The sequence below is a fragment of the Portunus trituberculatus genome, chromosome 27 (genome assembly GCF_017591435.1).
Source record: "Portunus trituberculatus isolate SZX2019 chromosome 27, ASM1759143v1, whole genome shotgun sequence".
Taxonomy (NCBI): Eukaryota; Metazoa; Arthropoda; class Malacostraca; order Decapoda; family Portunidae; genus Portunus; species Portunus trituberculatus.
Window position 1 is genome coordinate 7892515 of NC_059281.1, and position 13286 is coordinate 7905800.

The 13286-nt window shown below is 43.2% G+C and overlaps 1 protein-coding gene across 4 annotated transcripts in view; it reads left to right on the forward strand.

The window, feature by feature from the left end:
• Positions 1-1658: 1658 nt before the first annotated feature.
• The window catches only part of LOC123509625 (protein lozenge-like), a 32041-nt gene continuing 20413 nt past the window's right edge, over positions 1659-13286 (forward strand). Inside the window, exon 1 of one of the 4 annotated variants that reach the window (XM_045264052.1) lies at positions 1659-2952. In XM_045264052.1, the coding sequence (XP_045119987.1) occupies positions 2619-2952 (334 nt within the window). In that variant the 5' untranslated portion in view covers positions 1659-2618. The remainder of the gene's footprint in view (positions 2953-13286) is intronic. The other 3 variants (XM_045264054.1, XM_045264053.1, XM_045264051.1) reach the window with 3 other exon arrangements.

The window sequence follows — 13286 nt, forward strand, 5'->3', positions numbered from 1 at the left end:
GATAAATAAAGCGAAAAAAAAAATCACAAACATATACAAACAAACACAAGAAATACGCAACGCTCACTAAATGGAAGACGAAGAAGAAAAAGAAAAAGAAGAAAAACGAAACAAAGATAAAGAAAAAAAAGAAATAAACAAAAGTAATTATAATAAACACAACTACCACCACCACCACCACCACCACCACCAACAACAACAACAACAACAACAACAACAACAACAACAAGACCTAAGGCAAAGAAGCGAAGAAGGAGAAAGGAGACTAAGTGAAGAAGGAGAAAGGAATTGGTGGGGGAGAGGGAGAGAGGGAGAGAGGGAGAGAGGGAGAGGGAGAGAGGGAGAAAACGTACACAGCCATCCGGGGAAAGCCACGCAATGCACTAAATTACGTACATGCACACACACACACACACACACACACACACACACACACTAAAACGCACATCTTGCAGCTCCATGGTTAGGATGGCGGTGGGGAGGAGAGAGAGAGAGAGAGAGAGAGAGAGAGAGAGAGAGAGAGAGAGAGAGAGAGAGAGAGAGAGAGAGAGAGAGAGGAGGGGGGAAGGGAGAGGGGAGTGCGAATGAGGGGAAGAGGGAGTGATGTTGGAAAAGGAAGCACAAAATTCTGAGCTGTTCTGCCACCTCCTCCTCCTCCTCCTCCTCCTCCTCTTCTTCCTCCTCCTCCTCCTCTTCGTCCTCCTCCTCCTCCTCCTCCCGGCCGGCTGCACACAAATCGCGATATTCTTATTAATTTACTCCGCGGAACGGCTAGCAAGGGGCTGAAAAAGAAGGTAGGGAGAGAGGAGGGGAATGGATGGGAGGGACGGTGGGGGGAGGGAGTGAGAGAAAGAAGGAGAAAGAGAAGGAGAGAGAAAGAGAGAAAGAGAAGGAAAAAAAAAGACACGCGGGGAGTCTTCATATAAGCTTTTGGAAACGCTCACAAGTTCAATTTTCCATTCAGAAATCAAAGAGTGGAGTCAAAAATCCTTGTAAATATTTAATGTCTTTCTTTTTCTGGGCCGGTGCGGTGGGCGGAGTCTGAGGTGTGTCGCGGTTACGTGATTGGCCGACTAGTGGTTTAGCCGGATGCCAGACGCTGCTCGCTGGCTCGATTAAACCCAGCCTTGTGTTCTATGGCAAACCAGGCCTGCCCCCGCCCATCCACCTCCTCCTCACCACCCTGGCCTGTAATTCTAACTATTCTAAGAGGCGGCACCACGTAAGGCACCTTTTTGCCCCGACAATTAAAGAGTAACTTACATTCTTAGAGACACGGTGGTCGGGCGGGTGACGCGGCGGGTGGGGTGCGGCCTCCGAGTCGCCGCTGGTAATGATAGAGTCAATCGCGTCTCCGGGCCGGTGTGCGAAGTCGGCGAGAGGGAAAAATGCATTTTTTTCATACTCATTTTTCAGCAGGGTAAGATTCCCTGGTCGGAGAGGGAGCGGCAGGGCTGGCGAAGGCCAGGGCGGAGGGCGGGTGTGTGTGGTGGGCGGGGGAGCCACGCACTCAGGAAACGGACGCCGCGGGAAAAAATGGTGGTGGGTGTCGGCGAGCGAGTGTAGGTGTTCGGACGAGTTTTGGGTTCACCGCGCGGTTGGCCGTTGGGAGGCGGGTAGTCCTCAGCGGGGCAGCCCTCCCGAGCCCTCTCCCCGCCAGTCAGTCATCCTCACCCCGCCACACCAGCCAGACCGCTACACCGCTCCGGCCACACCACCCACCGGGCCCCCCAAACCCTCCCGCGTGTCCCACTGTCGCGCCGCCACCACTGTGTCGCTGGGGCGTCCCACGGACCCTCCGCCGCCGCCGCCCGCAGGAGTGTGACTTACTGGTGTGCTTCAGGAAATAGAGCGAGTGGTGTGTTCGAGACTGGCTGAAGGTGCCCGCGGCGATGCGCCCCGCGGCCGCCGCTGCCCGATAACTCTGTGGTATTAGCGCGCCGCGCCTCGCCTCATGACAGTATAGATGAAAGTGTTTGCTGACGGACCGTCGTCAAGTGACAGAACACAGCCGCCCGCGACATCCACGCCCTCAGGAGAGGCTCACGTCGCCTTGAGAGCAGCGAGGCGTGTCCTGAGCGACCCGAGTGTCACCTGAAGGGAAGCGGTCCTTCCTGAGACGTCCGCCGACTTCCGGCTGTCTTGTACTTCCTTCCGCGCCGGCGACACCACGGGACTCCCGCGTGGCGAGGCACACATCCGCACCAGTGTCGTCAGCGCCTCTCTCACACAAGTTGCGTGTCGCATCGTCGCCGCCGCCGGCAGGGCTTTTGTCACGAGTTTGCGCCACAACAAGGAGCACGGACAGGCAACAAGCGGTGCCTGACCAGCCTCGTCAGTGGCCAGCCTTCATCCCACGTGGCCGCCCCCAGTGTGTGTATTATGTAAGGCCGCCCGCTGGCCAGCCAGTGTGACTTCAAGCGGTACTCAGCTGCTGCCGCCAAACGTACGGGCGGCGGCCTTCGCTTACAGGAGCCGCGGACACTCCTGACGCTGCAGGACTGAGGTGGGCGCCAGGCAGTGCCGGCGGACGGGGCAGTAGCGGGCACAGGCGGGCAGCGGCCGACACCGCCGGCGCCGTGGCTCCCCATGCTGGCGCCTCCGACCCGCGCGCCCCGATGACGGTAGCGTGGCGCAGCGCTGGTGACATGGCGACGGAGGTGGGTGGCATGGGCGGCATGAGCGGCGGGGGCGAACACCCGGGCGAGTTGATAAAAACGGGCGCCCCCAACATCCTGTGCACGGCGCTGCCCACCCACTGGCGCTCCAACAAGTCGCTGCCCATGTCCTTCAAGGTGGTGGCACTGGACGACGTCAAGGACGGCACCATCGTCACCATCAGGGCCGGCAACGACGAGAACTTCTGCGGCGAGCTGCGCAACAACTCGGCCGTCATGAAAAACCAGGTGGCCAAGTTCAACGACCTGCGCTTCGTCGGCAGGTCGGGCAGAGGTAGGTGTTAAGTGTGCAGGCTCCGGCGGCCAAGGCTCGTAAATGTCTCTTTATTAAGGACAGGTGAGGCGGCGGGAGGCCCCACAGGTAGTGGAGGGAGAGACAGGCGGTGAGAGGCATCCCGCGGCGCCGGGTAGGCCTCGGGACGCGACCATCGGATCAGAAACTTGTGTACCTTCATCAGTGGCGCGAGGGATCCGCCGCGGGACGCTGGGCCACTTGGTGTACACAGCTGCCCTGCCACCGTATGGGAGGGAGGCAGGGAGGGAGGGAAGAGAAACAGGAGGGAGATTGGGAGCGAGGGAGAGGAAGGGCAGGAGGGAGAAGGGGCCCTCTCACCACAGCTCACTTTGTCTGGAGTTTAGGAAGACCGCTGACAAGTTTGGAGGTCGGATGGACAGTGGTTAATGTAGACAGATGTGGCGGTAACGGGAGGGAGGGACGGATGGATGATAGGGCTTCTCCTCCTCCTCTTCCTCTTCCTTCCCTCCCGTGTTCTCCATCAGCGAGACAACAATGACGCATTACATCACAAACCACAAAACTTAAGAAACACAGACTCAGCCCAAAAGTCTCCTCTCTCCCTTCCTTCCTTCCTTCCTGCCTCCCTTTATCATCCTCCTCCTCCTCCTCCTCCTCCTCCTCCTCCTCCTCCTCCTCCTCCTCCTCCTCGTCCCCGCTAACAACCAGATCGACGGCACGACCCGGAGTTAAGGACAAGCATCAATAATGTCGCCGCTGCATAACCTGAATCTTCCGGAGGGGAGAGAAAGATAGAGAGGGAGAGGTTTTGAAAGGAGATATCTATGAGACACACTTCTCCCTCTCCCTCCCTCTCTCTCTCTCTCTCTCTCTCTCTCTCTCTCTCTCTCTCTCTCTCTCGTGTTCATCATCGCAAAGTGAAGTGAAAAAAGAACTGGTGGATTTTTATCGTCTCCCTTTGTGGAATGTTGGTTAAGCATCGGTTCATTTATTCATTTTCCTTCCGCCAAACCACAGCCACACAATTTAGAGCGTCCGTCACAAGGTTAAATGCGCCGCGTCACCGTCACCGCTATCGTCACATTCCCGCCGCATCAGTGATATAGGTGTTTTTTTTTTTTCTATTTGTTTTATTCATCCGTCTTTCTTTTCTTTTTCTTTGACTCACACACACACACACGTCGCCACTTCGTCTGTCCGCCTCACCTCGCTCCGCCTCGCCGCTCAAAAATTATTAGACGGAAAACGAAAAGGGAAGGAAACGAAGGAAAAAATGATTAAATATTTGCACTTAACATTACTTTTTTTACGCTTTACTAAACACACACACACACACACACACACACACACACACACACACACACACACACACACACACACAGGTTTCCCCTCGCTCGCTCACAAGTCGAATTTTATTTTCCCCGCCATCAAAATTTCCAGAGGACATCAAAATATTCCCTCAAAACGCATCCACTCTCTCTCTCTCTCTCTCCTCTCCCTCTCCCCTCCTTTCCCCTCCGAATTACTTTATTTCCGTCCCGCCGGGATCCCCTTATGAGCCCCGCCGCGCCCAGCCAATCACACACGCCCGCCCGTCCCGTCCACCAATCACACGGCTCGTTACATTCCTTCACGGCCTATCAAAACAAAGCTTGGGGGGAGGGGGGAGGGATAGACGTCTTCGCAAATAGTGATGTCACTACTACGAATATTACAACCATTACTACTACTAATGGTTTTGCTGTTAAGTGTTGCTACTGTCACTGCTATTTCTACTACTACTACTACTACTACTACTACTACTACTATTACTACTACTACTACTACTACTACTACTACTACTACTACTACTGCCCTGCCCTTTTTTGTTTTGTTTTTCTGCTACCGATTTGTGACTACAGCTATTACTACTTTCTTATTCTGATTTAATACGACTACTACTGCAACGAAAACAGAACTATTACTGCACCTACTACTATTACGAATTCAACAATACACAAATTCACAACAGTATCATTTGTATTTACTTTTTTACAACACTATTCCACAGCAACTATTTCTTCGAGTACTGAGATGAGAAAAATGTCAATCTTTCCTTATTGTGGCAGACGGAACAACCAATTATAGACGTGCGTTGAGTGAAATGCAGCCCAATAGAGACTAGTAATGGTTTCCCAGTGAGTTATGAAAGAGAGGAGGAGAAAACATGCTAAAAAATTCCTTCCGGAGGTGAAAATCAATATATAGGAGTAATTAACGACTGTGTAAGTGAGTATGGATATTGAGACACGAGAATGAATGCTTAGAACGAGAGAAAATACTGTATACTTGTAAAAATCAGAGAGAGAGAGAGAGAGAGAGAGAGGAAAACATACTGTACCTACACGTGCACCCACAACAAAATTATGATAGGAAAATGTAAACAAACACGAACAGAAACCCAAACATTACGCTGCATTATTATCCACAACACACCAAAGCTGAACCACGTCGATATTTCAACAATTCCACCACCACCACCACCACCACCACCACCATCAGCCTGCCAGGGGGAAATGTGCAGGGACAAGACGTGGATGGGGGGGAAGCATGAACACTCGTCACAAATCAAACAAAACGACATGAAAAAAGAGAAAAAAAAGTGGAATGAAGTAAAAGTCTTATTTTCATGTTGTCATTCAATATAAGTAAATAAAGGACGATAGGATAAAAATAATAATGATAGTTTTAACAGAGAAAAATGGAATAGAGACAATATGTGGCGGAGATTTGAGGTATTATATATAAAAAGTTTGTTATCAAAAAGGTTCGTGTTTTTAAAAGTGAGATCTTAAATTAAAGGTAAAGTATATAATAGATTAAGTTGAAAAAAATATTATCCTCCCTTTGAATTGCACATACATAATAAAAATAAACAATAACCTTTTAAAAATAGAAGATAATGTTAACAAGTCCAGCTCCTAAAGTCAAAGAGTAAAGTAAGAGTGTAGATACAAGTATGAAAATTTTATTGAAGTAACCTATCTAAAGTATAAGTGAAGAGAGAAAAAAAAATAAAGCTAGGATGAGGGTAACTAAGTAAAGTTCACCCGGTAAAAATGTTAAAAAAAAGGTCACTAAGAAAAGTACAACCCAAACAGGTGTATACATTAAACAAAACAACAAACACGTGACTGGAAAAAATAAATACATAAAACCTAAAGCAAAAAAAATATATATATATTAACGCCAGCACCCATGAAATAGGAGTAATTCACCTTAACCTAAACTAATCTAATCTAACGCCCCAAAAATGAAAAGATTACGTACCAAAATTAATGTAAAAAAAAAATCGGCATATCATAAACCCGGAACTCCATCAATAAGAGCCATTTAACTAAAGCTAACCACACAGAAAAAGGAACTCAAGATTACGTAACAAAATAAACACCAATAACTAAACTTAATAGGAAAGATAATCCGCCCCTTATTAACCTACACGAATTTGAGATAATTAGAAAAAAGGAGAGAAAGAAGAACAAACATAAAAGCAATCCTGTTAGACGAACACTTATATGACAAGAAGAGAAAGTGGAGGAGGAGGAGGAGGAGGAGGAGGAGGAGGAGGAGGAGGAGGAGGAGGAGGAGGAGGAGGAGGAGGAGGAGGAGGAGGAGGAGAAGCACATTGATACAGGATGTTAGGAACTGGAGGAGAAGGAGGAAGACGACAACCAACTCGAAGAAGGACAAAGAAGAAATATAGAGAGCATATAGAGAAAGAGAGAAAAATTTGGAATCAGAGAAAGAAAATGGAGAGAGAGAGAGAGAGAGAGAGAGAGAGAGAGAGAGAGAGAGAGAGAGAGAGAGAGAGAGAGAGAGAGAGAGAGAGAGAGAGAGAGAGAGAGAGAAGATGGAAGAGAAAGAAGAAGGAAAAGAAAGGTTTGAAGATAATATTGATTTTGCATGTTAATAGAAAAAAGAATGTATAATATAAACAAAGCAGTAATAAAGAAAAGAAAGATAAGGAAATCGGTAACAAAGATTAAAAGAAAAGATGAAATACAAAGAGAAGAAGCAATAAAAGAAAAACAGTGACAGGACAGGATTTCCGTACTAAAGCAAAGGAGGAAATTGAAAACAAAGATTAAAAAGATGAGACGAAAGGAAATAACAGAGGAAGAAATAAAAAAAAAAAAAAAAACTAGATCCGTAGTAGAAGGATTTCACTACTACAACTAAGAAAGAGGTTCTGTTTGGCAAATCGTGTTTAATCCCCTAGTGAAAAATTCTTAGGGATTACCAAGTTCATTTCAAGCACAAGTAATCCTGAAGTTTTTATGAGGAGCAGCGTGGAGAGACCTGTTGTTGTTGTTGTTGTTGTTGTTGTTGTTGCTGCTGAAGGTCCAATAATCGATCTATCATGTAATCCATTTTTATTTTTCTCGTATTTTTCTATTTTTTTTTTTTTTTCTTTCCTTATTCATGTCATTATTTTTTTCTTGTTTGTTCTTCATTTCTTCGTCCTCTTCGTCATCTTCCTCTTCTTCTTCTTCTTCTTCTTCCTGTTCTTGTTCTTCTTTTTCTTTTTGTTCTTGTTCTTGTTTTTCTTAAGTTTTCTGTCATTTTTTCTTTCTTTGTCTTTGTCTTCCTTATCTTCATGTCCTTCTTCTTGATCCTTGTTCATTATTGTTCCTTTTCTCTTTTTTTCTTTCTTTCTCGTATTCTACCTTTTCCTCCTCTTCCTCCTCTTCTCTCCCTTTTCTTCTAGCTGCTTTCTCCCCCTCTTCATCTTCTCTTCATATTTCCTCCTTGTTAAAGATCAATAGATTTTATAAATTCCTTCTTTTTCTTCTTAATTATCTTCAGTCTTGTAGGAGACAAACCGTTTAGAAAGGAACGTAGAGAATTTTGAAATAATATGTCAAAAAGTGAAATAAAACCGAGGAAATTCAAGGTGATTAAAATGATGATGATGATGATGATGATGATGATGATGATGATGAGTAGGAGGAGGAGGATATCTACCAACAAGTACATCTGACATAAACACAATTACCAAAACAAATTAAATGGAAAGCAACATAATTCCAAATAAATAACCAACTAAACAAGTAAAAAGTCAAATAAACAGGTGAATAAATGAATAGATAAAATAAACACACGTACGTACACACATTCACACATACATACATACATACATACAAAGTAACACAAACAAAAACAAACAAACGCCTCATTACCATACACTTTCATACATTTAATTATTCATACACTCGCTAAATACACCCTCCCATCTCCACCATACACACCCCTTTACCCTCTGCTATTCCCTCCCATACACACTCTCTCCCACTTCCCTACTCTATACACCAGGTTATATTACCATACTCCCACATACACCCCACCACAGTCCCCTATCACCCCCACCCACCCCTCGACACTAATCTATTCATCTATAGCTAATATGTTTAATATGTATATACGTACATACATTAAAATACACACAGGTATGTCCCCCGTCTCTCTCTGTCCGTCTGTTTGTCTGTCTCACTCCCTCTCTCTCTCAATTTTCTCCCTCCCCCTCCCAGCCTCTACTCACTGCCTTTTATTTCTATGCACGTGCTCATTAGGACCATTTAAAAGCCCAACTATGCACGCTAATTACATCTGATACCCAATAATTTGCTGATAAATAGAAACCGTTTCGCCGCGCCATCGCTTCACTAGTAGGAAGGAAAAAATAACAATAAATTGAGACCTCATTTCTGTCAATCGTTTTCTATCACTCCATATTAGAAATCCGACCTCGGTTTCACGTTTCGAGGGGATTTTTTTTTCTTCTCTTCTTTTTTTCTTCTTGTCCTTTGATAATCGTTAAGTGATTTCTATAGTGGTTCAGTTAGTTTTAAATCCCTTTAGTACTAAGAAGCATTTTTATCATGAGTTTTGAGTGTGATTAGACGATTTTATTTACTTTATGAACTGTCTATGGAGGTCAGAAGATTAATGGCCACAGTCTTCACTAGTTTAATCCCCACATAAGTTTCTGAATCTGTATAAAATCACCAAATAGTAAGCACAATGAACACACATGTAAACGCGTCATGGTACTGAAGGGATTTAGGCAGTTCCAGCGAGTTTAATGGGTTTAGAGAAGCTAATGGGTTGTTTGAATGTGTTTTCTATGGATGTGATGGTTTCTTAGTTGTTACATTAGTCTTGAAAGGATATACCGAGGTTTTTACGTGGTTAAATTAGTGTTTAGACTTACAATGAGGTTTTTAAATTTTTCAAAGCGTTTTCATGGTACTGGTTGAATATTTCACATTTTTTTTTCGTGAATCTTGAGTGATTTCTATGGTTATACAAAGGATTTTAATCGTAAAAATTAGGGTTTTTTTCAAATTACAAGATAATTTTGTTTTCCTAGTCTTAAATGGTTTCAATAAGACCTAAATAGGTTTTTTCTGGCACATGTTGTCGTTTTTTAATATCTAATGTGTCTCCTATGGGAGCAAGTCGTTTTCTGAGGAAATATTAAGGGTTTTTGACACCATATCAGTCTCTTCTATGGTAATTGAGGCATATTCTGTGGTTTAAACGGTTCCTCTATGGTATCAAGGGAGGATTTATGTTTCTGGGGCTGTTAGAAAGTTTTCGTGCTATTATTAGATTATTGGAAGCGTTCGAAAGACTATTAAAAAGGTTTCTTTAGCAAAATGAGGTTTTTAATACAGGGTAATGAATTTTCTATAGGGAATTTGGAATGTTTGGGGAAAGTAATGGGATTCAGGGAAAGATAATGGGTTTTGAATTCCAGTAATGGGATTTTTGTGTGTGAGAGAAAATTAGGGTTCTTATTACACACGGCAATTATTCAAAAGACAATGTTTATATTTATGATTTTTCTCGCATTTGGTGTATGATATATAAGACCATATTTCAAAGTTGGGAAGATTTTCATGGAGGTCAGTGAGATGCCAACACACCTAAAATGTTTACTTCATCTAGAGGTTAACAAGGCAAATAGTTTCATGAAGCAGTAGGTAAGGCTCGCTAGAGTAGAGACTTCCCCTTCCTCGCTGAGATAACAACTCTTAGACACACGAGTAAACTTCAAATTACCAATAACTTCACGATTGATATAACGATTAGCTTACCGATGACACTTGAAAAACCAATAACACACACACACACACAGCCCTCGATAACATAAAGGCGATTTATACACGACTCTCAAGGAAGAACACACACACACACACACACACACACACACACACACACACACACACACACAGCCTTCGATAACATAAAGGCGACTTATACACGGCTCTCAAGGAGGAATTCGACCAAACACCCTAAAATAAACCATAATAACACCCATGAAAACTTAAGGGTGGTTTCTACATTACCTTCTTGATATCCCTTTCCATGTAGGTATGTCCGTGTGCATGTGAGGAGGCTTGCAGTACACACATGTGCACCACCGTGTGTGTGTGTGTGTGTGTTTGACAAGGATTGACCTGAAAAACAATAATTGGTCGACTAATAATTCCTGAGCGATCACCAAGGTACAGGTGTGTTAATTAAGCCTCTAATTTGTATATGGGGAACACCTGAGCGCCCTCTCTCTCTCTCTCTCTCTCTCTCTCTCTCTCTCTCTCTCTCTCTCTCTCTCTCTCTCATTACAAACTTACATTATAATTTCCTCCTCCCTCAAGGCCAATATAAGCCAGATCCTCCAGACACAAACAGCTTCCATGAAATATGAGTTTTCTTTTACGAATTAATTCCATGTGATAATGAGGAAAGGAACGAAGCTTCAGTCCTCGTGAACGTACGTAAGTAGACTCAATGAGGTAGAAATATATAGGAACAAAATGTATAGGAGTTACTTCTTTCTGTCTGGCGATAATTTACTTGTAATCACCAGCACGTTAATATAATACAATCAGTAACACTTGTAGAATTGCTGATTATATAGTCACATTTGCAATACTCCACAATAACAACATATATACGCACTTATGCAACACTCCTAATGGCAGTGTTACCTACATGAAGGAGTTATGTTATGTCTTGGCTCTTTCATTCTTATCATTGGTGAATCCTGCAACGATTGATATGTTTCTGTTTCTTCTTTCTTTGCCTTTAATTGAGACGAGTATTGCCACCTCAGAAGGCAAATTGTCATGTTTTTTTTTTTTTTTTCTTTTCGTCTGAATTATTTTCATGTTATTTTTCTGGGAACGGAAATAAAGTAACAATGAAATAAAACAACATAGTGACTAACATCTCTTATATCAGAAACAATAGAAACACAATCCCTGCAACACTTCAATAACACAACTAATGCATCATTGTTTTACCCAACACACACACACACACACACACACACACACACACACACACACACACACACACATACACCTGTCAGCAACTTCAACATTACCTACAAACACCTATGCTCACCTAATTAACGTGAGAAACAAGAGAGTCTCCGGTAATTTGCTTCGTAACTTCAACACATTACGATCTAAAATTAAAAAGAAGAAAAATAGAGATAGAAAAGGAAGGTTAAAAAAAAAAAAGTGTGTAAGGTGGAGGGAGGTGGAAGAAGACTCATAAATCAGCCAGACACTAAACAGATACTTGTCTACTTGTCACACTTCTGGAGTTAACACTTAACACTCAAACAAAGCCACTCGTCAAGGCAAAGGTAAAGTTTTTAATTACACTTCCTCCCCAGGTGTGTACTTAATTGTGTACCTGTGAAAGAAATTACAGACACACAAAACAAAAAAAAAAAAGCTAAAATTTGGATTCTACTCAGTTCTATTATTTTTTTTCAGTTTTATCTTTACTTACATGTATTTTTAAGGTGATTTCAAAATTTTGTGAAGTATTTAAGCAGGGTATGGTTTAATCTCTCTCTCTCTCTCTCTCTCTCTCTCTCTCTCTCTCTCTCTCTCTCTCAATGCAATCTACGAATAATACAAAAAATAATACTTCAGTTTATCATTATTTCATTATTATTATCATTATCATTATTATTATTATCATTATTATTTTTATTATCATTATCATTATTATTATCATTATTACTATCATTATTATTATTACTATCATTATCACCATTTTTTATCCCTACTATTATTATTATTATCATTATTACTATTTATCTTTCAAGTTGTAATAGTCTTAAAACACACACACACACACACACACACACACACACACACACACACACACACACACACACACACACACTCCTAATGACCCAGTGAGGAGCAGCGGACCAATAAGAGCTCGTCTTCAGCCTCCATCACGTGACATCACTAGCCAATCAAGAGATAAGAAGGGATTTACTCCTCCTCCTCCTCCTCCTCCTCCTCCTCCTCCTCCTCCTCCTCCTCCTCCTCCTCCTCCTCCTCCTTTTCCTACATCTCTTCATTCTTCGTCCTTTCTCTTCCGCCACTCTTCCTTCAGCTAGATGGAAGGAGGAGGAGGAGGAGGAGGAGGAGGAGGAGGAGGAGGAGGAGGAGGAGGAGGAGGAGGAGCATCTCTTTCTGAGCACTTCGATAACCTCCGGAGAAAGAAATTAGTTTATCTTCAACATCCGTGATCGTGATGGTGGTGGTGGTGGTGGTGATTGCGGTGGTGGGATCCCGAGAACAATAATAACAAATCAATAGCACCTGGAAGTACATTTGCAATATTATTAAAAATTATACGAAAGGAAATATAAAACTGACTAGTTGCAGGATACGTGATTCAATCCACAGTACAATTTTAACAACAGACACAAGAATAAAGAAATGAAAATAGATGAACAGATCAACACCAAAGACAAACCACCACCATTGCCACCACTACCACCAGCATCACCACCAACACCACCACCACCACAACAACACTCACCACAAACATTACTTAACCCCTTCAGTACTGGGACACATTTTTACCTTGACATTTGGCTACGAATAGACCATTTTATTGACGTTAAGAAGGAGACTATGGAGGTCAGAAGATTAATAGCCACAGTCTTCACTATTCAAATCCCCCACATGAGTTTCTGAAGCTGTATCAAATCACCAAATAGTAAGAATAATGAATATGGAAATGTGTCATGATACTGAAGCGTTTAAGTCACACTGCAATACGACATCATCCTCACCACCAAAATAGTCATCACAACATTCCCTTCAGTCACCACCACCACCACCACTAAAACAGCGAACCGGGTTAAATTGTGGGACCAAGGCAGGTATTCAGAAACGCTTTGTTCTTTCAGCACGACTATTTTCCAAGGTCGCAAAGATGATTAGCGGGGTTTTCAAGACTGTTTCTCCAATTAATAATATAGAAACCTT